Below are 27,473 nucleotides of genomic sequence, written 5' to 3'. Positions count from 1 at the left end.
GAACAGTTCATGTTTCTGAACTATTTATGGAGGCAAGTCTAGAACAATCATTATCTTTTTTGCATTCCAAAAATGCAACTAAATTAAAGCCTGTATAATTTAAGAGGGATGAAGCTATAATTCAACAAAATTTATGTATCAGTGCATGATTTTGTTATTTGAAGTGCTTTTAAAGCATATGAACATGGTTTATTGTTGCTTATACTTCATGAAGCAATAAATAAATACAAACAAATACTCAATTTTCATTGAATCACATGAAACAGAGAGCCTTATAAACTATTAGCATTTTGGCTCGAGCAACCACCAGTGACAATATCAGGAAATGAAAAGGTATCATCCAAGAGGAATGGACCACTTTTCTTGAATTGGAAACACTCAGAGAGAAGGTCTTATTTTTCTGCCAAACACATTTCATCCCTCTTAAATTTTACAAGATTTCCTTAAAAATCTCTGCTATAAGTCTTTGATGACAAAAATGTATTTTCTTATCCAAAGGTTAATGATAAAACATCCAGTGATCTTAAGGAAGATGTGATGAACTTTTTTTACCACTGGTTGATCTCAGTTGGGGTGGGTAAAGAGGGTAGGGGAGAAACTCCACATATTTGACAGGAAAGATCTCTGTATAAGGTCACTGCTTAATAAATACTGTCTTGAGGCAAAAATTACCTAAAGTGCCAAAGAATAGGAAATAGCTTGGCTTACTTCCACACCAATTTGATTTTGTGACATTTCCCAGGGGTATCCCTTCAAAGCAGAGCCCTTTCTTCTTTATTTTGTTTGGGCAGTTGTTTTGAAAGAGAGTAAGACTAAGGGAACAAAATCAGTTGCTTTTAAAGTACAGTCTTAAGCATGAGATTGACTCCTTCTGCAAAGCTAACCTTCAGAGCAGCATATCAACCCAGAGGTCAGCTGAGGTCCACTTCAAAGTGAATTTCCATTTCCACAGTTGAACTCCCAAAGCTTATGTCTAGATTGAATCTGTCAGACTTCCTGAGATTTATAGGTAAAGTACTGTTACTGTAGCTTGTTTTTGTGAGATACCTAGATTTTCTTTTTCAAAAATAAGGTTTTTAAGTACCCTTATAGAATTACATAGAAAATACAATGCTCTTATGGTGCAAAATTCCCATTTCAGAATCTGATATTATTTGCATTTGAACAAGCATTAATCAAACTCATTTGAAATAATGATTTTTTTGTGACTTACAATGTTGGGGTTCTCCTCTTTACCCTCCTCCATGTGTCCTGAATAATAGGTTTGTAGCATAGGTTTGTATCGTATCATTGGAATTTATATATTTTTACTTCTGGGGCATTTAGATTTCCTCAGTGTTCTGTCTTCCCAGAGAAGGAGCAATATGCTAGCACATGCTGTCCCATTATTCCCAGTAGCAAGGTCAGGCTAAGGGATTCAGGCATTTTTATCTCTGGGTTACTTGCCATATAAACTAGGAACTTTGGAATGAGAGTCAGAAGTCTGGATTTTGCTCTTGCTTGCTCTGAGTGGAACTAATGTTCTTCGTTTTGATGGGGCAATGAACCATACCCAGAACTGGCTAAGTTTGATAGCCATTCTTACTGACAAGTGAACGCTATGACATTCATTCTTTGATAAGCCAGAATTTTAACATGACCTTCCAAGCAAATATAAGTAGCCAGAGGTGAGCTAACATCAAGCATATCTAATTATATGCTTTCTTTTCATAGCTCTTATACCTTTATTTTTTTGCTGCCAACTGATATAGTAGAGAAAGTATTATTTAAAGTTATCCATTTCTGGAGAAAAGTCTGAAATATTCTGTCATAACTAGAGTACATTTACATTTTAGTAATGTGGCAGTTTGAAACTGTTTTTATTAGTGAAGTCTCCACACATATTATGTGTATTTTGAAATAAAAGTGAGTTCTTACATAATTAAATGACGGCCTTCTGTTGAAATCCAGAAAATTGAATGGATCTGTATTATATTTAGGAGCAGATCTGATAAATGCTCCACCATCACTTGTCTATATATTTAAACTTTCTGCACATGTTAATACTTAATAACTCTATTGCTGTATATTTCCTATATTGGGTTGAAATGAGACTGTTCACATCCATATGCTACCCCTGTCCTATACCATTCCAGACAAAGGGCTGTCCAGTCTGTTCCTGAAAACACCCAGTGATGGAGCACACACAATTTCTGGAGGAAAGCCATCCCACTGATTAATTGTCCTCACTAAAAGAAAACTTCTTCTTAATTAATGAGCTGAGGTGGCGCAGCAGTTAGAGTGCAGTACTGCAGGCCACTTTAGCTGACTGTGTTCAGCAGGTCAGCGGTTCAAATCTCACCGGCTCAAGGTTGACTCAGCCTTCCATCCTTCCGGGGTAGGTAAAATGAGGACCCAGATTGTTGGGGGCAATGTAAATATATATATACATTGCTTACTGGTGTACACCGCTTAGAGAGTGCTTGCACTTAAAGCGGTATATAAGTCTCATAAATAAATAAATAAATTCTAGATTGGATCGTTCATTGAAAGGTTTCTATCCATTACTTCTTGTCCTTTCCTCAGGTGCTTTGGTGAATACGTTGACCCCCCTTTTCTCTGTGACAGCCCCTCAAATATTGGAAGACTGCTATCATGTCATCCCAGTCCTTCTCTTCATTAGGCACACCTAATTCCTTCAATCATTCATCAGTTTAAGTAGTTGTTAATTTAAAGCAACAAAAATCCCTCCACGATGATTGAGCTCCTGTTTCTTCCGCCATCTCCGTCTGTATGTAGCTGCTGCTTCTCGTGCTTCCCAACCATTTCATCCATTTAACTGCCTTTCTACTTCTTTTTCCAGCCTTCCTCACATTCTTTACCTACCTCTGCCCATCCTTCCCAACCCTCCCAATCCAACTTCCCTGCACTACTGTATCTTCTAAAAGATAGCTTTAAGTTCTGTAGTAGGAGAACTATGATGTTGAGACCTCCCTGTTTGCTAATGGAAAGAAAGTCAGAATTATTTTACTTTTCCCTCTTTATTATTATTATTTTTTTAAAGCAGTCTTTTCATGAATAAAAAGGTGCCTCTTTTATTATGGTTGCAGTTTTGTTATTATAAGCCTCCCCACAATGATACAATAAATACAAGTGACCCCATCACTTTTGAATTGCAACCCTTGAGCTGCCCGAAGTTGTACATCTTCATTGTAGAGGTTCACTAACAATGCCTCTGTCTTTTTTTCTCTTTTCTTTTTCTTTCTTTCTTTCTTTCTTTCTTTCTTTCTTTCTTTCTTTCTTTCTTTCTTTCTTTCTTTCTTTCTTCTTTTTTTTTTGCATTGTAGCTCTCTGTGGCTTCTTGAAAGCCATTCACTAAACCATGTAGGAGAGTGCAAATAATTGCTGTTTCTTCTGTTCTGGAAAGATCACTTGTGAAAGGTAGAAGACAGAGTTCCCCTCTAAGTCCAATTCAATATTGCAATATGAAACTGCTGTTCAGTATCACATTCACTCTAACCATACAGAAGTTGCGCAATCAGAAATTTAAGTGATTGGAATTCTGATTTCTATTCTGGTAACAGAAATTGCATTTCCTCTTCATAATGTGATGATTTTATAAGAATAGGAGATGGTTGAGATTTAAGAGGATGTTGGCTAGAAAGACAGAGCTATGGTTGCTAGCATTTTCCTAGCCCAAAATGTTTTGCACACATTATTGTATATTACAGCCAGTTTGTTGAATGTGACTAATATTATGAAATAAAATAACAACGTACAAAATTTAAATATTTATTTTAAATATTTAATTTTATTTTGTGCTTGCTGAGTATTTTCTAGCAAATGGAAAACATATATTCCAATTAAGTTATGTGTTGAATAATGAGAGATTACCCTGTTGAACCTAAGATGTTTGTCATATAACCCCATGCTTTTCATAGGAAATTCATTCCTTGCAATATATTTTGTTTAGGAAAACTATAATATGACAGTGTGGTTTGTGTCTCTTTGTCTAAACATTTTAGTGCTTATTCCTAATCATGTGTACAAAGCAAGCTTATATTTATCTTCACAAAATGATGCAACATTTATCTATCAAGCAGCCTGTCTATGTACAGTTGGTGTACCAGTCTTGTTATCATTGTTGTCTCCCTTGTATGCTTGTGCTCTCATAAAACTACTAAAGACTGGGGCACACCTGAATTGATTGATTGTATCAATGTGGTGCTCAATACATAAACAAGCAGTCCAAGCATGTGACATTGCTACACAAATAGTCTAGTAATCCATTTTTAATGTGAGGTGTTAAAATTCTAAAATAGCTGTTTGGTAGTTTTAATGCAGAATGTAAGAAAATAAGTAAACCAAATCTCTTCCAGAAGGTTTTATTCTAGAAAAAGCACACAGCTCAAACAAGGGAAAGTTATGCAGCACTTCAGATGGTACATGAAAAAAATGCAGGATCCAATCTGGGTCGGTCACCAGGACCAGAGGTTTTGTCTTCCAAGCTTTCGGACTCGTGTCGGAGTCCATCTGGTGGAGGAAGCTGGCCACCAGTTTGCAAGAACACAAACGAGCAGTCAGACGAGGAGACCTGAACTCCTTGGTAGCCTCACACTGCAGTGAACAAGACAGACATTCAATTTTGCAGCTACTTAGATTGTTGGACGAGCAGGCACAAAAACAGCCAGGGAAGTGATTGAAGCCTGGGAAACAGGCCTCACGTCAGTCAACAGGAGTGCTGATTTACCACCAGCCTATGAAGTACTTAGAAGGTGAGGGCTGGGCAGTACAACCAAGCAACAGCTAATGACTTAAAGGCCAGTCATCAACACACCCCAATTAATATCTAAAAAGCACTTACAACAGGCACACTATAAATACCACACAGAGAACAGCATACTCTGCTAGAGAGAAGTTCCTTGAAGATAGGCTCCAGTATGGGTCTAACAGCTTGGGAGACAACATCTCTAGTCCTGGTGACCAGCCCAGTTTGGATCCTGCAACATTATCCTGGGCCTTCATTTGTATGAAAAAAAAAATGCTTGGAGTGCTCTATTTAGCACTGGTTGGCATCTCTCTAAAAGAGTTGGGTGTTTCCCCAGCATCACCATCTATAGTGGTTGATTCCAGGACAAGATTTACTTGGTTTAAGGAGTTGTTGATGGGGGTTACTTTTTCCCCTTCAAGACCAAAGCTGTGCACAACCCTAATCCAAAGTCTTGTTCACTTAAGACTATGTTCAAAGATTTTCTTTTTTTTCTTCTTTGCCCCTCTGCTGAAGTCTTTCTTTTAATAATTCTAGGACTGAGCATGTACATATTTAAAAAAAAAAACCCAGGCTTTCTTAAATCCTGTTAATTGCATAATGATATTTTGATCTGGGAACAGGGTAGCTTTACCATTATATAACGATCAAATCTTGGATGATTGAAGCTGAGTAGCTAATTACAGAATCCTAGGAATCAGCAGAAGTAAATGATATATATCTTGCTCCCCTCCTGACTGTAGATTCTTGTTTTGCAGGACGGGTTTCCTTTTTCACATCTGGCTCAGAGAACCTCCATCATGTTGAAAAGGTCCACTGGGGCACTCGCTATGCCATCACCATTTCCTTTACCTGCAATCCGGACCATGGTATCAGGGATCCTGTTTTAACATGACAGGTGGTAGCCAGATGGATTGGCAAGAGAAACTCTGTGTGGGAGGGGAAAAGAAACTTTTAAATTAACATATAAATTCCACTGAATTTTATCTAAAGTAAATTGTGTGTGTGTGTGTGTAATTCCACTCAATTTTATCTAAAGTAAATTGTGTGTGTGTGTGTAGGTTTTTGTTGTTTTTTTACTTCTAAGTGTTGCAAAAACAGTGCCTTAAGGCCCATATTTCTAAGTTACTTATAACATTGCTTTATGAGATAGCAATTAAAATGGTTTGGCTTTTCTTTTCCAACTCTTGGGTACTGCACGATAGGCCTAGGAAAGCAGTACCATTCCATCATTTAATCTCTTCAAATAATCCTTTTTATCAGTTCTTAAAATTACAATTTGTGATGCCCTATGAAATATGTTCATAGACTCTGGAATACATTGCAAGGAAGGAGTATCATCATGCCTTGTTCCAGACCCCATAGAGCAGTGTTTCCCAAACTTGACAATTTTAAGGCATGAGGACTTCAACTCCCAGAATTCCACAGCCAGCAACGCTGGCTGTGGAATTCTGGGAGTTGAAGTCCTCATGCCTTAAAATTGTCAAGTTTGGGAAACACTGCCATAGAGTTGTTTATATTTTGGAAAATAGAAACCTGGAACACCTATGAAGCAGTTGATTTATGACTTTAATCATTTGCAGTTGTACACAAGAGATCCTACTCTTTTACACAAGAATATCAGGTTTTTCTTTTAAATCTTTACTTCAATATATTCTTCCTTGGAAGAAGCCACAAGCTTTGATGATTGGATTATCCCTGTAGAAACCAGTTGTATATGATCTCAGCCATGATTTCTTATAACCAACTAAGAGGAGGCTGCTCAGAATAAAATAAAACTACTAAATAATGTGTTCAATAGTGGCTCAATTTCTCTATTTGCCTGGGGAAGAAGGCTCATTAGCTTGTTTAATTTTACAATCATGTTATAAATATTCAAGTGATTTGAAAATCCATTAAAGTTTGCCTTGGAATAAACCTGGTCTTTGCTGCCTCATTTATCCAGTTGTTGAGTAAGTGTAAAATAACTTCAAAGTTCTTTAATGATTTTACAAAAATTCTGAAGATGAAAGCAAAATTGGTAGAACTTAAAACATATTAGAAATTGAAGCAATAGGTTTGATTGATGCAAATTGCACTGCAATTATTAGAATAAATATTTCAGTGGCATTCTTTCTACCAAAGGAAAATTTAAGAAGAACCTCCTTAGACCAGGGCTTTTCAACCTTTTCACCCTTTGTACCACTTTTAGGATATGGCAACATCCGAGTACCACCAGTTGCCTAGCAAGATGTCAAAAACTTGATGACCCCCCCAAAAAAGGAAAAAAGTGATAAAGTATAGGTAGTCTTCAACTTACAAAGAGTCGCTTAGTGATTCTTCGAAGTTACAATGTTACTGAAAAAAGTGCCCCCCAAGGCACATCCGAGCAAGACACCTGCCTGCCCACCCGGAGGCGGTCCTCCTCCTGTCCGAGGTTTTCATTCTTCTGAGCATTTCTGTTGAGGATTGGCAGTGGGGGTGGGGTGGGGGGGGTGTTTGGTTTTTATTCCCCCCCGTCTGCTGGGTGGTTGAAGCAGGTTTTGGTCACTTCACATGACCCTGGGACACAGTGACCGTCATAAATATGAATCAGTTGCCAAGCATCTGAATGTAAATCACAAGACCCTGGAGATGCTGCAACATTCCAGCTGATCAGCACTTCTGGGCTTAGCAGAAATACTAGGATCAGTGCTGCTTTACAGCTGATTGGTGCTTCTTCAGGGCTTAGCAGAAGCACCAGGATCAGCGCCGAGCTCCAGCTGGAGCCTGGCGCTTCCACTGAGGCCTGACAGCCCTGCAGCTCCAGCCATCTCTCGCTCAGGCTTGTGCGGTGCTGCCACTGGTTCAGCTCATTCCCTTCTCCCACTACCACTTTTCTAGGATGATCGTGTACCGCCTGCCAGGTGCCAATGTACCACAGGTGGTACCCGTACCACTGGTTGAAAAGCCCTGTCTTAGACTGTATATTCTTTAATTGTGGGAAAAGTTTTCTAATCAAGCTATATAGGAAAGTACTGTGAGTTAAACTTATTACTTTGCATTCTGTCATTTATGAGGGATATTTTAACTTTTTGTGTATTTACAAAGTTTTGCTACTCCTGTGAAACACCTTTCACACAACAGTTCTTAAATGTTGGATGTTTGAATACTCATCAGCTTTAAATTTTAACAAATATGGCATGCCCTGACACAAAGAATTCTGGATGATCACTGCCAAGAATGGTTCGGTGAGTTTCTGATTGAACAGGACTTGTATTAGACAATCTGTAAAATCATCTCCAGTACATACATTCTATGAGAAAGCCAAACACACAATATTCCTTTTTAACCACCCTATCTAGCCCACCAACTAGCTTTTTTTATTACAGCAAAAGCTGTCTGATTTGATTTCCATTGGCTATACGAAAATTGTCTTCCTTTGAGAGGGAATTCTAAGAGCATATATTTATTTATTTTCCAATGTTAACTATTTTATTCTCTTCCCTAACCCACCCCTGAAAACCTCTGAGCAAGTTTTATTATTTTTATTTGATTTTTATCCCATCTTTGCTACTTTATATGTAACTCCCAAGTGGCAAAACATACCTAATACTCTTTCCTCCTATTTTCCTATAAAAAAATAACCCTGTGAGGTAGCTTGGTTGGGCTGAGAGAGAGTGGCTGGCCCAAGTCTCCCTGCTGGCTTTCATGCCTAAAATGGGACTAGAACTCACAGATTTCTGATTTCTAGGTCAGGATTCAAAGTTAAATTACTTAACAGGTAGTCCTCAACTTACATCCATTCATTTGTGTTTGTTCAAAATTACAACAGTGCTGAAAAAGACTTATGACTAGTCCTTGTGCTTATAACCGTTGCAGCATCCCTATAGTCACATGATCAGAATCCTGACAACTGACAACCATGTATTTACAACGGCTGCAGCATCCCAGGGTCATGTGATCACTATTTACAACCTTCCCAGGCGTTTTCCAACAAGCAAAGTCAGTGAGGGGAGCTGAATTTACTTAATGACCGCAATGTTTTCCTTAATGACTGTGGCAATAAAAGCTTGTAAAATCAGGCACAATTCCCTGAATGGTCATATTGCTTAATGCAAGGGTTCCCAATCAGGGGTGCAAGACGATATTCCAGGGGGTGTGAAAATTTGGGTTTTCAAAATTATAGTGTATATGCATAACATATACACTATGTTATGTATATGTTATGTATATGCCGTTATTTCAAACTTTCGTAAGGGGTGCGAGAATATATCAGAAGTGTTTTAGAGGTGCGGGGTATAGAAAAGGTTGGGAGCCGTTGGCTTAATGGCAGAAGCTCCATTCTCAATTGTGATCATAAGTCAAATATTACTACCTATATGCAGATCACTCAAGAAATACCTTCACATTTGCTAGATCACTTCAACCATCATTTTGGTCAATGAGAAGTCAATCAAAAAGTGCTTCAACCTCGAAGCCCCTTAAAGATATGCTTGTAGTTGCCACCTTCAAACAGAAAATTTGCAGTTGTTGGGGACAGTGACTTCTAATCAACATATTTCAGTCAGCAAATGAAGAATCCTTGATAAAGATCTTGTCAAAAATCTATTGAACTGTTAAGGAAAAAAAGTTTTTTTTACTGGCACATGAGCATTTTCTTCCCACTTTGTTCATAGTTTTTATTGTCTGTCCCGTTTTTTTCTGCCTGCAGCGAAGCATAATAAATATCAAGGAAATGTACATTATATATTCTGAATGGTCTCTCATTTTCTGACAAGATTAGGGCTTTCACTACAGATCTTCCACTCAAGCACTAATGAGAAAATTGTTTTCTAAACAGAATTTAATTTGCTTTCCAGAGAAGAATTAAATTGTCTCATAATTATCATTACAATCATCCATGTCTGATTGACGTAAATTCCTTTGGCATATGCAAACAACTATGAACTATTCCAAGATCTATGTATAATTTAACTGACTCTCTTACTATGTAATTGATGCTCTATATAGAATATATTTAGTGAAGCAAGCAAAAATGTTTATTTTTATTCACCATTCATTTTGGGAGCTGGTTTGGTCTAATGGTTAAGACATCAGGCTAGAAAATGGGAGACTGTGAGTTCAAGTCCTACCTTAGCCATGAAAACCAGTTGGGTGATTTGGGGTCAGTCATTCTTTCTCAGCCCAGCCCAGCCCAGTCCAGCCCACCCCATAGGGTTGTGATTGTTGTTATGGGGAAAATAGAAGAGGAAGATGTGTTGGATATTCGCCACCTTAAGTTATTCATAAAAATAATGGAGGTGTGATATAAATAAATACAAAATAAATGTTGCTGACTTAAAAGTTTTATTTCACATGCTACAATTCTTTTAATGGTAAAATGTTAATATTTGAAAGTACACTCAGTCATATGATGTGCTCAGTTTTCTGCAATTCTGTGATGTCACTGATACATATGCAGAGTAAGAATATGTGCTAATGGTTAGAGTCAAATGCTAGAGTTAGCAATGAGAATGAAGCAGTATCTTTTTCTATTTGTATTGGAAAAATCCTCCTCAGCGTGAAACTGGATGGAGAGAGGTGCTGCTTGCCCTACCTAGGAGAGAACCCCTTCCACTACTCAAGTCAATTGCTTCGGTTTTAATCACTAGATATCTGTTGCCTTCTCTCCCTCTCCATACATACTATTTGCCCTGCATCTTCCATTCTGCATTTTCCGCTCTGCTTCTTTATCTCTTACTGTCTTTCTTCCTCTATGCCAAAAGACTGTAAAAGTGAGAGCATTAATTTTATGTGACAGGCTTTACTTCCAAAACTGACTGCCCTATTCACGTCTACTTTGGCTCTGGGATATCTGCAGGTCCCTTTCCTGTTCATTCTGGCATTTACACGAAGTTATTTTCTCCAACCTATTGTCATAATACAAGAGGAGAAAAGCTTCCAGTGAAGAATGCCCCATTGTATAGCAGGGGACCTTACAGCCCACAGGCAGTTGGATGCTGCATCCATGCCAAATTCTCTCTGGAGGAAGGAGAAATTTATTTGAGATCGCCTACAAGTACTCCACACAGATGGGTTGTTTTGTGAACAGAGGGCAGAAACTGATGTTTTTGCAGTCTCTTGCAAACAACTGGGATTCCAATAAGCTCAGAGCCATCAATGTAGCTTTATATGGAGTCAAGGTTTGATCAAACTTCATTTTTTAAAATCACTTTTGCATTTCCTTTTCTTCCCTTTTGCTGCTTGTTAAAACTGAAAATTCTTTGAAATTTATTCTTTTTTTAAAAAGAACTGTTAAGATTGAAAACTTTTAGAACGGCAAGTTGGTTTGTACTTGCTGGGTAAAAGAAAATTATGAGTTTGAAGTTTTGTAAGATTTTTTTCCAGAATATACAGCAAAAGTAGAGTGCCAATTTTAGAAAGTTTTAAACGGATTAAAGGTTCAAATGGATCTGAATTAAAGAAAGACTTTGAAGTTAATTAAAATAATCCTTTTTCTTGGGAATTTTTTTAAACAGCTAATAAGATGACTTTGAAGGTTGGACACTAGAGAGCACTAGAAGGTAATTAAATGTATCAGTGGACTTCTAAAGGAAATTTTTGATGAATGGTCTAAAGCTATAGTTATAATGCTATCTCTTATCAAACTGAAAGATGATACTGATGAGGAGAAAATTCCATTAAATAAAGCCCAAATTGAATTGAATATGGATTTTAAAATGATAGCTTGTAAGAAAGAGATGGAATAATGGATTTACAAATGGAACTTGATGCTGATTTATTATAATTACAAAAGCCTTAACAAACATCAAACCAGAAGAGTGATGTGGATGTCTTCTCTATAATGGATTTACCGAAAAGGACTAGTTGGAACTGTCAAAGATTTTGTGAGAAGTGACAGTGAGAACATGAAGAGTGACAATAATTTTTGTTCACTGAAATCACAAAAGAGTCATGAAAAGGATGCCAACACTTCTGAGAGGAAAAATATAGAGATTATGAAAAATTAAATATTTGGACTTTGAGGAAGTTAAAGATTTTTGGGAGGAAAAAAAGAATTCAAAATTGGTTTATTTGGTCAGGATTAATATAAATGATCTGCTAGTTTCAGTGACATTTAATGGATTTTAATTGATTAATATAATGATGCTTTAAGGATTTTTGTTATGAAGATGGTTATTAATGATTGGATGTGATGCTTTAATAATTTTGCTTATTTTAAAATGAAATGGATTTGTTTAAATAAAAAATGTGATATAAACTTAAAATGAAGGATTCAGTGTGGTTTTATTAATGTAACTTTTATAATTGTTATTTCTTAATGGACTTTTGGTATTTGGGATGGAGGAGATGATTTTTTAAAAAATATATATAATCTGTTAATATTGATTATACTTGCAGGGGAGGAAGGATAATTCTTTTTTTAATGGACCTTTATATTTTTTTTCTTCTTTTAAAATATATTTTTAACTCTATGTAGAGTGTATCTTTAAAGCTCTTTCTTTGACCATGCTCAGGTTACAACCAGATGAAGTTAAAGTAGAAGCATTCTATTCCCTGTAATAATTTGGTACCCACTGATAATTTGCTGCTTAAATGCCTAATGCTGATTTATGTCACTATGAAAATGTTAACAAGATAGTTGAAATTACACAACCCACATTGAATGCTTTTCTTTTGCATTTGTTCTTGCTCTCAGAACTGCCACATATCTCTCTTGTCATGCTGCCTAAGATCAGGACTATCTTACCTGTGTAACTGTAATAAAATAGACACATGCTTTTATACATGGTTTTACATATAAGCCCATACAGAAAACATCTCAGGATTATTTTAAATTTCATTCTGCATATAATCCATTTGAAATGGTGGAAAAGTAATAATTGCCTGTTATTATAATCTCTCTTTAATGACGTCCAATAGATCCCTTTTATAATTACAATTTTAAGTATTAAAAAACTTTAATAGAGTCATTTGATCTTTTTGATCAGCACAGTAATAACAGTGAAACTCTGATGCTACTCAAGCTAATCATGCAAATTTTCTTTGCTATTTTAGTATAATCACTTGTTGATTCTGGCATAACCCTATGGCACAGAGTCTCATCAGCTCAGAATTTCATTTGGGTGTCAGCTACCGGTGCAATGTCTCAGTGTCAATAATATCCAAAATGGATGGAAAGGATAAGAAAGAATTAATTTTCTGCGTTCCTCACAAAGTTTTGATACTTTCTAAAAGCTTGAAAATATTTTGCATTATGCCAAAATATATTTTTAACTCTATGTAGAGTGTATCTTTAAAGCTCTTTCTTTCTAATAGTATAATAGACATTTTCATTCTAGCTTTATTTGTATCAGGTTACCATATTTAGCAGTGGTTTCCACTGGGTCTTTTCCGGGATAATTAGAATACAGCTTTATCCTTCTTGGTGTCTTAAGAGGCAGAATCTGCACTCACGGCCTTGGTATGTGTCATTCAAGCAGGTTAACCTACCTGTCCTGTAACAAGGCTAAAAAAAAAAAAACCTTGCACAAGCTAAATACTGAAATTTGGGTTGCTTCTAGACAGACAGTGCCTTGGCAAAGTTCCTTATCAAAGATATCAAAAGACTTCTTGCAGCAATCCACTTTTCCCTCTGTAAGAAATGGGGAGAATTCAAATCCAAGAGCTTCAAACATGAAAAGACTGTAAGGCAAGCGTAGCTATTGTGAATGAAGCTTACCTGTTTGCTGGACAGGCTCAAATCCTCAATATACATTCACAAGAAACAGGTGTCCTTTGTCCATACACTACCCAAATATCCTCACCATCATCATCCCTCTGGGAGACAATAGAAAGAGTTTGGTTGTTTTAAATCTTGATACAGAATTTATGCAGTAACTCTGAATTGAAGGTGAGAAAAGTACAGCCTTCCTTACCGGCCCCAGTTCTGAACCAGGAATTCAGAAAGTTCTGAATTTCCAAGAAAAAGGGAAGAGTAGTTAAAAGGAATCGAAGACTTTTTCCTTTAAGAAAAAATATTTGTTCTGTAGGAAACTGTACATGTTCTGGAAAGGGTTGGCATTTAGATTGTTTTATGTTTCACTGTGGTACTAAGTCAAGTTTTTTTTTTTTAAAAAAAAATATCTCTACAAGCTAATTAATTCTGATTAATTTCAACTTTTACCCATTTTTTACACTGAACACATTGTTTGTAATCATGATGTTATGATGAATTGTAACAAATGGAAAGCTCTGCAACATCCATTTGAAGATTCTGCTGTGAAGATTCGTATTTATAGCAGAGAAGCACCATATTGTAATCTGCTTGGAGTGTTATATTTTCTTTTTGTTTTGAATATAGCTGTTTTGGATATTTAAAATTCAAACGGTTTTTTTTACAGTTTATTTTTCTAATAAATTTTCATCTGATTTATCTTCTGTGAGATTGTTTAATCTCCCATAGGGCAAAAATAAAGGCGGAAACCTTTAGTAACACACATCTGTGCTACAAGACCATACATTTATATTACTGAAATTACCTACATTATATCGAAGTATGCATTATTTTTCATTAGAGCAATAGCATTTAGACTTATATATTGCCTCATGGCACTTTACAGTATATTCTGGGCATTTTCCAATGTAAAAAGCATTATTTGCATAATGCCCCCAACAATCTGTGTCCTCATTTTACTGACCTCGGAAGGCTGAGTCAACTCTGAGCCCTGTCAGGATGGAACTCTAGGCTGTGGGCAGAGTTTCCCTGCAATACTGCACTTTAACCATGGTGCCACCTTGATCATTAATTAAGACTTCCTTTGGAGCAGTACAACTTTTCTTGCTTAGTACAGGTATTCTGTATAATAAGTCTTCTCAACACAAAGAAGCTTATTTTTTTCTGGACACTGGACAACCACGAGATTTCCAAATCTGAAAGGGGCAATATGTTGCAAGTACACTTCTGCCCAGATTGGCTGTCATACCAACTTCACACGCCTTCTTCCTGCTGCTTCTAGGCATGGCAGTCTCTGGAATGCATTTCCTTTCCATATGATTGTCAATTATTTTAAAGGCGACCAGCTGCTTGGGAGGTCACCACATGCCTTATCCTTATTTATCAGTTAGCGAAACTAGAGCAGCGCTGCAGTATTTGTCCAATTTGCTATTTTGATATTATCTTGGCAGACAAAAACCATGCTGCAGTCACACCGCAAAAGTTAAAAAAAAAAATATTGGCAACTTATCTAAACCAAAACCAAAAAATTCTGTCTATGTATGCATAGGAACCAAAACAAGACATTTCCTGGCCAAAAAATTAACAAGCATAAATCTCCGAATTTAATCTACAGAGAGAAAAGGACACAGCTCTATTTTTTTTCAACAAATGTTAATGTTTTCCCCATTTCTCTATGCCATTAATGCAGCTTCCAAGAAAAAAAAAACAGCAAGGAAAACCAATCTAACAATCGATATGGATTCAATTTCATATTGTCCTGAACCAAGCCTACAGCCTTTTTCAATGGGTCACTACAGCAGCTTGCCAGAGAAGCTGATGCTGCTATCCTTGTAGGGCCTGAAAAGTGGTATCTAACAACTCAGCAATGGACCCTTTTCAATTTTAAATATACAAAATACCTCCATTCAAAACAAAAAGAAAATATAATGCTCCAAGCAGATTACATTATGGTGCTAGTCTGCTACAAATATCAATGCCACAATGGATTAATGCAGTTCCATTCTTTTTTTTTTCTTTTAAAACTGTTCAGTGTTAGTTCTGATCCTTATGGTAAGTTGCTGGTTTGGTACTGAAAGTGCTGGACATTTGCACAGCACAGAATTTCTTAAGGTGAAAACATTTTGTTTGTCCTTTATTATGTGGACATCTTGAGACTAATAAACTGTAAATGGCTCTCAACCTCCTTCTCCTTCAAATTTATCAATTTCAATGGCTAACTGCTGAAAAACAGAATTTAATTTTCCATTACTTTGGGCAAAATTTTTACAAAGTGAAAGCTTTATTTAAGGATAAAAATTCAAGAACCTTCCCAAATCCCAGAAAAAAAAAAATCATCCCTTTGAATAGCACCAACCACATCACTATCTTGACTGCTGCAAGATAGAAAGGCTGCCAGCCACTCAGTGTTGTCATCCTGACCCCGCACCGCCTATTTCTTCTATTAAGTGTTAAAACCCTAAGAATTCAGACTTCCAATTTAAGAATGCAAGTAAGGTGGTTTCAGATACAGAACATTCCTTGTATGTGCAAGAATGTTCTATATTAGTATTTCTCAACCTTGGCCATTTTTTGATGTGTGGACTTCAATTCCCAGAATTTTCCCCAGTCAACAAGGCTGGCTGGGGATTTCTGAGAGTTGAAGTCCACACATTTGAAAATGGCCAAGACTGAGAAGCACTGGAAATAAATCTCATCCTAACTCTGTTGACTTTATTGTTCATGTCCTGATGGAAGTAAAGATTAAACATCTGTTCCTTAGAACATCCCACTTCATGTATTAATGAACAATAATTCCAGAAAACAGTTTTTGCTTTATGAATTTTAATATTTGGGTTTGCAGCTATGAAAGTAAAGCTCTTACTGGACATTTCCATGCAGATCTGAGGTAGATTCAAGATAACAGCAGTAGAAAGATTCTGCTGTGTGTTAAATAAAAGTGAAATCTGGGATACAGTTATTGGAGAATAAATTTTGCTAAAGTCACTGGGATTTCATATTGAATAGAAAAGCACTGGATTGCAGCAGAAAGCTTTATAGTTTCCTGCTTTATTTATATATTGGATTTATAACCCATCTTTTATTTGGGAACTTTAGACAGCATTCATAATGCTACCCCTCCTATTTTTCCCTACAGCAGTACAATAAGGAAACCACTATCTGGGACTCCACTCTGTTTATTGTGGGTATAGTCCAAGCAAGAAACAACCAACACAGAACTCTGTTTAGTTAGACACTTCTCTAGTCTCCAAAAGCCATTGCCACCCGCTGTTCTGGGAGGTTGAAATCTTTGGAGATTTTTCGAATGTTTTTCCCACAATATTTTTTTTTGTTTTTTTTTTCTTGCTGAAATTCTCCTAAGATTCTTTTGGAGAATTTACATTATTAAAAAGCAGCACATACATAATTCAAATAAATATATGAATAAATAATAAAGGCAATGGAATGAAATATACTTTGTTGGAAAATTACACAGCTGCAGTCTTGAAGAAGTTCAAATATCAAATTAACAATGAGCAATTGAAAGGGAGGAGAGGAGCAATTAATATGCAAGGCAAGAAAACAAGGGCTGGTATGACTGCAGGGAGAGTTGACAGAAGCAATGGTAAACTCAGCAAATGACTTTACCAGGTGGTTCATGTGGTATTAATTATAAACATGGTCTTCACTCTTATTGAGTGGATTACTATAAACACTTAGGTTCCGATAATTTTTAAGTTTCATTTACAAAGCTAAACTAAAAATATTAATGGAGCAGCTGGGTTGATGGTGAAAAATGTATGAAAAAATGCCCTTTTTTTGCTTTGGTTGGATGCAAGTTTTTTCTTCTTCTTTTTTTGTAAATTATACTCACCCTATTTTAGGACCTATATTTTTTGTTTTATTTATTCAAGGAAATTTTAAGGGTAGGGTTATTAGTTTTGGCTTGCAGGTATTAAAACAACCACAAGGGTGCAACAAGATGTTAGTGTTTGGGTTGTTTCTCTGCTGCCATCTAGTGGGCATCCAGTTTTTGCTCTCTAGGAGGCTTGGCTCTTGCAGTTCCTCATCCGAAACATCTTAAACTGTTTGGAGGTTTCCTTTAGTGAAACCCAGAATATGAAATAATTGATGAGCGAGGGTTATTTCATCTGACCCAAACAGATCAAGAGAACATCATGAACACAATGCTTTCCTTCCAGAGTCACTTCTAGTGAAATGGGTAGCCATATACATTCCATCAATAAATCAATACATTCTAAAACATCATATAGTCAATGAAAATATATTCTTTCTATAATTGGTTAATAACAAAGTGTTTTACATTAAATAAGGAGGAAAGATAATTCAAAGCCACCTCCCTGTTTTTCTGAAAAAAAAACAAAAACAAAACCAAAGCATCAGGAGAAATACAATAAGTTAAAAGGTGCCCCTTTGCAGATCAAGATAAAATATTCCATATATACTTAAAACAGCTTGTATTTTCTTTTCCGATGGAACAGGAGACAAATCAGTAGAGCTGGTAATAAAGAACAAGTTTCAACCAACAAAGGATCATGCAGGAAGAAAGGAAATGAACATTCAAAAAGCCTACCCAAACCATTTATTTTTAAAATGAAACAAGATATTCCTGTAGCTAGTTATTACTTCACACCTAAGAAATAAGGAATACATTATGTTTTATCTGCATGCACAGATACTGATGAATAAAATGACTGCAGGCATAAAGATATCACAATTCTCTCCCCACCACTGGAGGACTTGTGGATTGAGACTGTTTGGGAACAGAGAGCACTTCTCCTGAATGAGCCACTGCAACCTGGGAGAACTCCTTGAGTTTTAAGCTGTGAGTGGATTTGCAGACAGCGCTATATGCCAGGAAACACTTTTGCAGAAGTACATCAGATAGACCAGCTGCAACCCTTCTGAAGCTGTTAAATTTGGCAAGAGTTTTTTTTTTTTTACACCTAGGATCAGCCTCTCCTTGGTTACTACAATATGTTTGATACGAGGCTACCCTTGACATGTTTCCAGAAACTGTTATTGGCAGCTGGACTGTTAGTTGTGCTGAAAGATATGTATCTTTATATTTTATAATTCTGCAAAACAATTTATGTTTAGTTATCAATGGATCTCAAGTCATGTCCTTGAAGTAATTTATTCTAAGTCATATACCACAATCTTCACACACGACAGCAAACACAGATGTTCCCATTTTCTTTCCAATACCATTTCAACATAGTTTGGTGAATTGCCATATACAATGGCACTCATAAGCAAACCAATTACATCATTTAAGAAGGACTGCTTCATGTATCATGAAATTGACTTGGAAGATGGATAGATGAGAGAGAGAGAGAGAGAGACAGAGAGAGACAGAGAGAGACAGAGAGAGAGACAGAGAGAGGTCTTCAGATTTGAAGAAGACATACTGTTGTACAATTCATCTGGGAACTCAAGAGATGGTTCTGCAGTGTGGCAATGCAGAATGTAGCACAACGGACACTGGAAGTCCACTGTAATAGCTATGAATATTGTTCTGTGGTACTACTAATGGTTGTCTAGTCAAAGCTGGCTTCATAACACAGGGCTCGCCAGCAAGTTGTGTCAGCAGCCATAGCTTCTAGTTCTTTGGCTGAATATGACAGCTGTATAGGATTTCCTTCACAGCTTCTTCATAGCACATGTAGTACATATGTAATGACCCTGAGGTCTCTTTCCAGTCTCCAATACACTAGGCTAGAGAGCAACTGGCAGGGTATGTCTATTCTAATGACATTTCCCACCCATCATATCTGGGCTCTGATACTAGGAACTCAATGCTGTGATCCAAAACCTCCAGGCTGGAGACATGCCTTCCAACAAATTTCTCCAGATGCTTGATCTGTCATTGATACAGAATCCTGGATTCATATCCATATAGAACATAGATAACCATAGCTCTGTGGACTTTCAGATTTGTGAAGATATGGATATTGTGTTGATTGAGCATCCTACTACAGAATATGGTTGGCCTTTGGAGTCCATATTTTCTTCCAAAGACCCATCATTTGCTTCCCAAGTATTTGAAACTTCTTACATTTATCAGCTGGATATCATCAACAGTGATTTTTGGTTCAAATACCAATGGGGTTGTTATTTGGCACAGTTTGATAGAATTACCAGCTTTTTTTCAGGCAGATAGGCCAAAGGCATAGCAGTGTCTGAGAATTTATTCAGTATCAACTCTCAGCCATTGCTTTGTGCACTAGGAGCACAGTCATCAGCAAAAACATTTTCTTGAATGACTTATGGAGGCACTTCATCTATGTGTTCAAGCAACGAGGTCAAAGAGACCCTGGATGGCATGTAATAATATGCAAGTGAAGAATAGATTGAACAGGACTGTAGCTAACACACAACCTTGCTTCACCCATTGGAAATGGCAAATGCAGCTGATGTATTACCATTGTAAAAGATCTGTCCAGTCATTCCATCAACTTCATGAATTTCCTTGAACATCCATAACATTTCAGGATGGTCTAGACTCTAGAGAGCCTTCCTGTTTACAGTGTCAGATGCCTTTGTCAAGTCAATAAAGACAGAATGAAGAAGTTTGTTTGTTCAATGCACTTTTGATGGATTTGTTTCGTGGTAAACACCATGTCTGCTGTACTATGTTCTAGCCCCACACTGTATCCCTGAGTGGCTCCTTTCCAAGACAGTGACAAGTTTGTAGAGGAGAATGCAGGCAAAAATCTTGCTTGTGATGGACAGCATTGGAATACCCTGTACTTTCCACAGTCTGATTTGCTTCTATCAGTTTTATAGAAAGCCACAATGAAGGCATCACAGAAGTCTTCAGGCATCTTGTCTATGAACCAGACATCTGCCAAGATGTACTGGAATCCAATAGTGGTGAATATCTGTAGCTCGGGTGTATAATCCTACACCCACATACTGGAATATCTATAAAGAATCTGAGGGCTTTGTAGATTTCAGCAGGAATTCTATCCTGCCCTGTTGCTTTATTTGAGTTCATATGTAAAATCACTTTCTTGATCTTATCAGCAGAAGGAGGCAGATCTTAGGCACCCTTCTGTTGTAAGACATCAGGATCAACTGTTTAATAGTTTGGAAAAGTGCTCAGCCCAGTAGTTCTCAGTTCTTCCTGATCATCCACCCAGTTCAACTCCAGGAGATGACAGCAAGTGGGAACATCCTGATTTAGAAGCATCATAAACTGCTTTTATGGTGCTGAAGAACTCTCTGGTGGCATGCATGTCTGCATAGCATTCCATCTGCTCAGCAGGCTTTCTCTGCTACCACTCATCCTGCATTTCTTGCAGTTTCTCCTCTACTTTGGACTATAGATATTCAAAGTTTTTTCTCTTTGAGACAGATGATAAATGCCAGTTTGCATAGGTTTTGTTTCAGCCTGGAGGGCTGCTGAAATGGCCTCATGGTTTTCATTAAAACCAATCTTGGTGCACCCAGGTTTTCAGTATCACTACTACCATTGTTGCAGTCTGAGTGATGACATTTTTAAACTGCGTCCACTTTTCAGAACAGGTTCCTACAAGTGATAAATTGTTGGAGAGTCATTGTTTTTTTAAATAAATACATCTTGAAAGCATTGGATTTGACCTGGGTCCTGCAGTCTGATGGTGTTGAATGACGTGCTGACAGTCCTTTGGTGGCATACAGTGTAATGGGCTACATGCAGGTTGAGGATTGACCAGCCCAGCCTATGATCTATCAAATACTTGGCTATGTCATAGTTCATCAGCACGACCTTAAAGATGTCTCCTTCACCTGGAAAATATAATATAACAGCTTTATGTTAGGGTGTCACCCTACAGTCAACACACTAAAGGGATGCATCCTTTCACAAGGATTGTTTCAACACCATTCTTCTTGGTAAGACACTTTGAAAACTGCTCACCACAAAGGTCAATGTTATCACAAATAGATAAAATTATCTTTAAAATCGCCTCTATGTAGACTCCACAGTAAACAGCGCATATCACAGCCAGTTTTGCCACTTTCCATCTAGCCCCATGCAGCTCTATATTTCAGTATAAGAAGATCAGCAGGTGATCAGGCATTTGATTGCTGCGGCTTCCGTCAGGAAGAAAAATCTAAATTGCTTCTTCTTGATTTCTAGTAAGAGAGAAGCTTAGCAGCATGGGGCTAGTTCGAAATGGCCATCCTGATTCACTGGACAGCTGCTGGTTGGTGGCAAAAAAAGGGGAAGGGAATAGATGCAAATTTACACCCTTTCCAAATGTATCATTACATAATTAAAATAATAAAAACAAACACATGCTAGATTATTAAAGATAAACACATAAAAATAGGTCCAAAGACTTATAAATATAACTCTCCAGAATATATTTATGAAATAAGTTAGTACTAAGCAGACTTTAAAAGAAATATTGCTATGACTCAGGGATTTCAAATTATTCAGGACTGCTATGTCAGAAACCAATTTGCATCATTAAGTCTAATTTCAGGAACTCGGTATCAGTCACTCATCAATTTTCCTCTTCACCAAAATCTGTATTCTTTTTAAAATTGTCTTTGATCTCCTCAGTGATCTAGAGTCTTCAGAAAAACCAAGATATGTAGCACATCTATAATTGCACAGAACACAAACCATTAAAGTATAAGTCAACAAAGAAGAAAAGTGATCAGCATCATTTTTCTGGTAACGGTACTGGAGGAAAAAAAAAAGTAGCGTAACAGACAGAAAGAGCAGTGGCAGAATAAGAATAGAAGGAAACAGAAAAATGGGTGACATGTCCAAGAATATTATGAAGGATCCAGATGGATCCTTCAACCTGGCAATCTCTTAGTTGATAATGGACAATGGAAACTATAGGCATTTGGTAACAAATAATGAGATCTTCACCTACAGTATTTGTTTTGACTGAGACTTTCTCCTTTGATTGTTCTATAACACGAGTGTTAAACTCGGCACATCATGTGACGTGTCGTGACGTATCGCAACTTTTTTTTCATTGCCAGAGCTGGGGTGGACACGACCTCCGCACGATGCAACCGGCTCACGGGCCAGCAGTTTGACACCCCTGTTCTATAAGGACCAGGATCAAAGAAGAAGAGCAAGGCAGAGAATAATGAATAAGGAGAAGCCAGCAACACTTTTGTAATAATTCAAGTGTTCCTGTAATCTGTGACCACTTAAAATTTGGTTTAGGAGAATCAGTGGTAATGAATGATGACTAATATTGAAAAGATGAACAATCATTTTTTAATCAGAATAAAGAGATTTATTGTTACAAGTTGAAAAGTTCTTTATCGGTGATGGGGAGAACTCTGGATTTAATATGAAGAAATCTTGGGAGGTAGGAAAACAAAGAATTCAGAGGCCTTTGGGCTGAATAAAAGCAGCATAGAAAAATACAGAAAGAAGTGTAACTGGGGGGAAAAAGCTCTGGAAAGAAAGTGAACATGTTACAGGTGCATGGCAGAAAAAAAATCAGCTTGCAAAATTTCAGAAGTAGGAAAAATTAGGGAGGGAGGGGCTAGCTGAGAATGAAAAAGACCAAGCTGGGATGAGGGGGAGGAAGATGCAAAGGGCAAAAGAGTAATAGGTAAGGCTTGGACTCCTTAGACAGGCAGCAAACGAGTGAAAGGATTGTTAGCTTTCTATTCCTTTAAGGTGGGGATGGACAAGCTTAGAATCTGCAGGGCCAGACACAGCTTAGAAGCCTTGGACACAGCTGCAAACAATCTTTTAAAAGCTGCCACCAGGTTGTAATTATTAATGTAACAGAAAATAAGTGTGAGAAGAATGATAGTCTCAGCACATGGCAGCACTTGTTTAATCTCATCTAGGTTGTGGAGCTGAGTAGGTTGGTCCTGATGATGATATGGTTGGAAGGAATTAAAAAATACCAAGTCTATGAGTTAAAAGGGGGGACAGGGAAAAATCCTATGAGGAGACAGGAGGCAAGTCAGTTCTATACTGTTGCCAAGGAACTATATGGATGTATCCATGGGATCACCAAGGATGAGAGCTCAGCTTGAAGGATACTTTATCTTTTAATTATATTGGTTCCATCATTTGTTCTAGATGTTAATTAAAAATCAAATTTAGCCCTGCAGGCTACTTAAAGAACAAAGATGGACCTTAACTTTTAAAAAAGTTGAACACTTGTTTTCAGATAAGCTCAACGAATGCTATGTCAGCCTGTATAATAAAGCTTATCTCATTCATGACTTGATTGTGAATGAAAGGGTCAACCTGACATGCTTTACTGAAACCTGGGTGGATGGGCCCCCCTCTTGAAAATGTGCCTTTCCAAATTTCAGGTGTGGCGCCAGTAGTGATTTCAGGGCAGGGTTCGGTATGTGACTGTGGTTATCTTGTAGTCTTTGGTGATTCTTAGAGATGCTGTCACATAAAGCCAGATGAGAGAACCTGTTCATGAAACTGGGCCATAAGGATCAGTTGGAGCTGCAGCAGAAGGGTATCCATGCCTCTTAAACCATTAAGCTATGTCAGTGGTGGCGAACCTATGGCACGTGTGCCACAGGTGGCACTCAGAGCCCTCTCTGTGGGCACGTGCGCCATGCCCCAGACATGGCAACCATCCCTCTTCAACCAACCGCCTGCCAACTTGTCGAGGTCCCACGTGGCCGGATGCATCCCCCCGTCCCATCCCTCCTGGCCTCGCATGCTCTCCTTTTCCCGGGCATGACCCACTGCATTGCCTCCTCAACTGTTGGCCAGCCGTCCAGCTTAGAGGCGGTGGGCTGTGGAGCCCCAGAATGCGCCGGTGTCAGGCATGAGCCTCCCTGGCCCCTGCCTCGCCTTGCCCTGCGACAATGGCACCCCTGCCCTGCCTCGCCTTGCCTCGCCTCACCCCACAGGATGAGCCTCCTGCCCACAGCCCCACCTGCCAGAGACCTCCTGGGTCTCCCCCAACCCTGCCCGGCTCCCCACGAGCAACATCGCAGTGACCACGCCTACCTTGGCCACACCCACCCAGTCTGTCATGACCACCACAGCCATGCCCACCCAGTGGGCCATGCCCACCTGGCACCCAATGATAAATAAGTGGGTTTTGAAGTGCAGTTTGGGCACTCAGTCTCTAAAAGGTTCGCCATGACTGAACTATGTGATTTGTGCTAGCAAAGTCAATTGAGAAGGGATTCATCTTGCATTGAACTGATTTAGAACAGTACTACTAATATTGCCTGCAATGACACTTTAATGTCATTTTTTGTTGTTTGGGGACATGAATATGCATATACTTTCATATTCAGCTGATGCTATATTGCTGGCTGAGAATCAAAATGATTCCAATAAATGTTAGCTAAACTGTATGAAACAAGGGGTATGGATCTGAAAATTAATGTATCCAAGGCCAAAGAATTTGTGTTTGACAAGGAGAATCGAACTGTTGCAAGATATATAAATGGTGAAAAACCAGAACAAAGTGATACATATGTGTATCTTGGTAGAATGTTTACTAAAGATATTGAGTTCTTGAAATATTACTCTTTTAAAAGATTAGCAAAATAATTTACCCTGCAATAACCTTTAGCCCATTATCACTGCATTATTAAAGTTGATATAGCTATTGGTTTCAATATATTGACTATAAAGTAAAAAAAAAAACTATGATTCACCACTCTTCAGAAAGATTATAGAACAAATCAACAAACATGTAAAATATTAAGCCGTGTCATAAAACTGAATGATACATACTGAGTATATATGCACTCAGTTCAAAAGTACTTAATCCCAAGTAACTGTAACACTGCAATTTAAATTGTGGATCTTTATTATTACCTTATGATCCTTAAAATCAACTACTATATTAAAACATTCATGTATAAGAAATCAACAAAACTGAGACATATGGGATATAGTCTTAGTAATCTCTATGTATGGATAAGAATGATATTTATTTATCTATTTATTTGCAAAGATCTCTCCCTATTCATATAACTCCAAAGTTTTAAAAATTAAGGTATTATAATTAAGGTATATTATAGCTGTTCTCTCCAATTTTCTACCATTCCATAGCATACTACATAAGGTAAGACTTACTAAGAATTATCTTAATGAATAAAATAATTTATATGCTTAAATTTATTCCAAAGACTTGGAGTAAATTTGTATCACTTTTAAGTTTAAAATATACTTCTGATTTTGAATAAAACACAATTCTGTGTATACTTAAGACGGAAGTAAGGAAATAAAGTTGTTCTCTTAGTTCATCCTGGGAAAATTTCCAAATAGGCCATCCACTGGACAAACCTTACCTTGCTCAGGCCCACCTGGATGGTCTTTAGAAACTGTTCCCAACAGGAAAGAGGGAGAGGAAGTTCATTTGCAGTCCTTCAGTACAGCCATCCCCAGGCCCTCTGTCCCAGACTCATATTGGGTGCCCGAAGAGGATGACCGTCTCCAAGAACAGTGCAAGTTGGAGCCCTTTTTGCGAAAGGAAGAGGTGAAGCGGTAGAACTTCCTGTGCTGGTTCCGAAGATACTTGCGATAGTTCCTGGTCAGCAAGATATAAAGGAAGGGGTTGATGCAACTATTGCTGTAGGTCAGACAGGTGACCAGGTAGTTAATATACTTCTGGATGTGGAGTGGCAGCCCCAGGGGACCGTGGTAGAGGGACACCAGCTGCCAGATCCAGAAGGGCAAGAAGCAGGCCCAGAAGACCAGCACGATGGTGAAGACCAGGATGAGGACTTTCTGGCGGGGGGAGCGCTTGGGCCCCGTCTTGCGCGGCGGGTTCTTCTGCGACTCCAAGTAAGTGGCGGCCAGGCGGGCGTAGAGGCAGCCAATGAGTAGCCCGGGGGCCAGGATGCTGGTGCTGAAAAGAACCGTCAGGTAGAGGCGAAAGGCGTCGGGGCTCCAGGTCGGGGCGCAGATATGCTTGCCGTCGCCGCTCTGGCTCAGGGTGACCATCAGCATCATGGGCAGGGTCAGCAGGAGCGAGATCCCCCAGACGGCGCCGGCGGTGAGCCTGCGGAAGCGCGGCGCCCGGTAGCGCACGGCCAAGGGCCGGGTGACGGCCAAGTAGCGCTCGGTGCACATGACGGTCAGGGTGAAGATGCTGGCGTGCATGGTGAGCAGGTCCAGGCTGAGCAGGAAGCGGCAGCCCAGCTCGCCGAAGTACCAGTCCTGCGCCACCGACGTGCCCACGATGAAGGGGATGGAGCAGAGGTAGAGCAGGTCGGCCAGCGCCAGGCTGGCAATGGAGCCGGACAAGGGCGCGCCGCGGGCGCCCCGGCCCGAGCGCCACAGCAGCGCCAAAGTGTACACGTTGCCCGTCACGCCGGCCACACACATGACGGAGAGGACCGCGCCAAAAACCCAAGTCGCCGCCGCCGCTTCCCCGCCGTTCCCAGACGCTGCCCGGGAAGACTCGTTGCCAAGCCCGCCGCTCAAGTTGCGCTCCATTGCGCGCGCGGAGCAAGTGGGACCAGTCGCCTCTCCCCCCCCCCTCCCCCGCGCCTCTTCCAACTTGCTGCGCGGTGGCCACCGCCTCCCGCTCCCCCGGCGGCGCTCCAGGCGGCCAATGGCTGGCTCCGTTCCCGAGCCTTGCCTGCCCCACCGCGTTCCGCGGCTGCTGCTGCTGCTGCTCCAGCGGCCGCCCGAGACGAGCCGCCTTCTCCTTCTCCTCCTTCTTCAGCGGGTTGAAAGTCGGAGTTGAGCAAAAGCTTGAGCAGTCGGGAAGGGCAGTTGCGCTCCTGGAAAGTTTGGCTTCGTGGGATTGTCTTGTGGGTGTTTTATGGAGCCGACTCGCTTCTTCTTCCTCTGGAAAGCAAGTGGCCTCGAAGGGAAGGCAGTAGGTTTACTTAGGAGACTTTAGGAATGTAACCCCAGTTTATCAAGCACTTAGGAAGCGAGAGCTTGGCAGCACAAGGAAACAACCGCCAAGAACTAAATAACCAGCCCTCAACTCCCTAATCTGCATCTAAAAAGCTACACACAACAGGCACAATATAAATCCCACACGCTCTGCTAGAGAGAAGTGTCCTGAAGATGGGCTCCAGCACAAGTTCAAGTCCCGAAAGTTCGGAAGATAAAATCTCTGGTCC

General features: G+C 38.9%; 2 protein-coding genes across 3 annotated transcripts in view; one reads left to right on the top strand and one right to left on the bottom strand.

Moving 5' to 3' along the window:
- The window catches only part of OGFOD3 (2-oxoglutarate and iron dependent oxygenase domain containing 3), a 41,111-nt gene extending 34,447 nt beyond the window's left edge, over positions 1-6,664 (top strand). For both annotated transcript variants that reach the window (XM_039328014.1, XM_039328013.1), the window contains one exon: positions 5,506-6,664. In XM_039328014.1, the coding sequence (XP_039183948.1) occupies positions 5,506-5,642 (137 nt within the window). In that variant the 3' untranslated portion in view covers positions 5,643-6,664. The remainder of the gene's footprint in view (positions 1-5,505) is intronic.
- An 11,922-nt stretch (positions 6,665-18,586) lies between these two features.
- Positions 18,587-26,856, bottom strand: LOC120301216 (urotensin-2 receptor-like). Its single transcript, XM_039328122.1, has 2 exons — positions 25,683-26,856; positions 18,587-21,197 (listed from the first exon to the last, which is right to left on the bottom strand). Exon 1 carries the CDS (start codon positions 26,830-26,832, stop codon positions 25,747-25,749), a length of 1,086 nt encoding a protein of 361 aa, XP_039184056.1. The 5' UTR covers positions 26,833-26,856; the 3' UTR covers positions 18,587-21,197; positions 25,683-25,746.
- Positions 26,857-27,473: the final 617 nt, after the last annotated feature.

Source organism: Crotalus tigris, unplaced genomic scaffold, assembly GCF_016545835.1.
Source record: "Crotalus tigris isolate CLP2741 ecotype Arizona unplaced genomic scaffold, ASM1654583v1 scf7180000024370.6872682, whole genome shotgun sequence".
NCBI lineage: Eukaryota > Metazoa > Chordata > Lepidosauria > Squamata > Viperidae > Crotalus > Crotalus tigris.
This window is presented reverse-complemented; position numbering and strand designations above follow the sequence as displayed.

Excerpts from the sequence above, each read along its gene's own strand:
- LOC120301216 (XM_039328122.1), bottom strand. The coding sequence starts at position 26,832 with ATGGAGCGCAACTTGAGCGGCGGGCTTGGCAACGAGTCTTCCCGGGCA.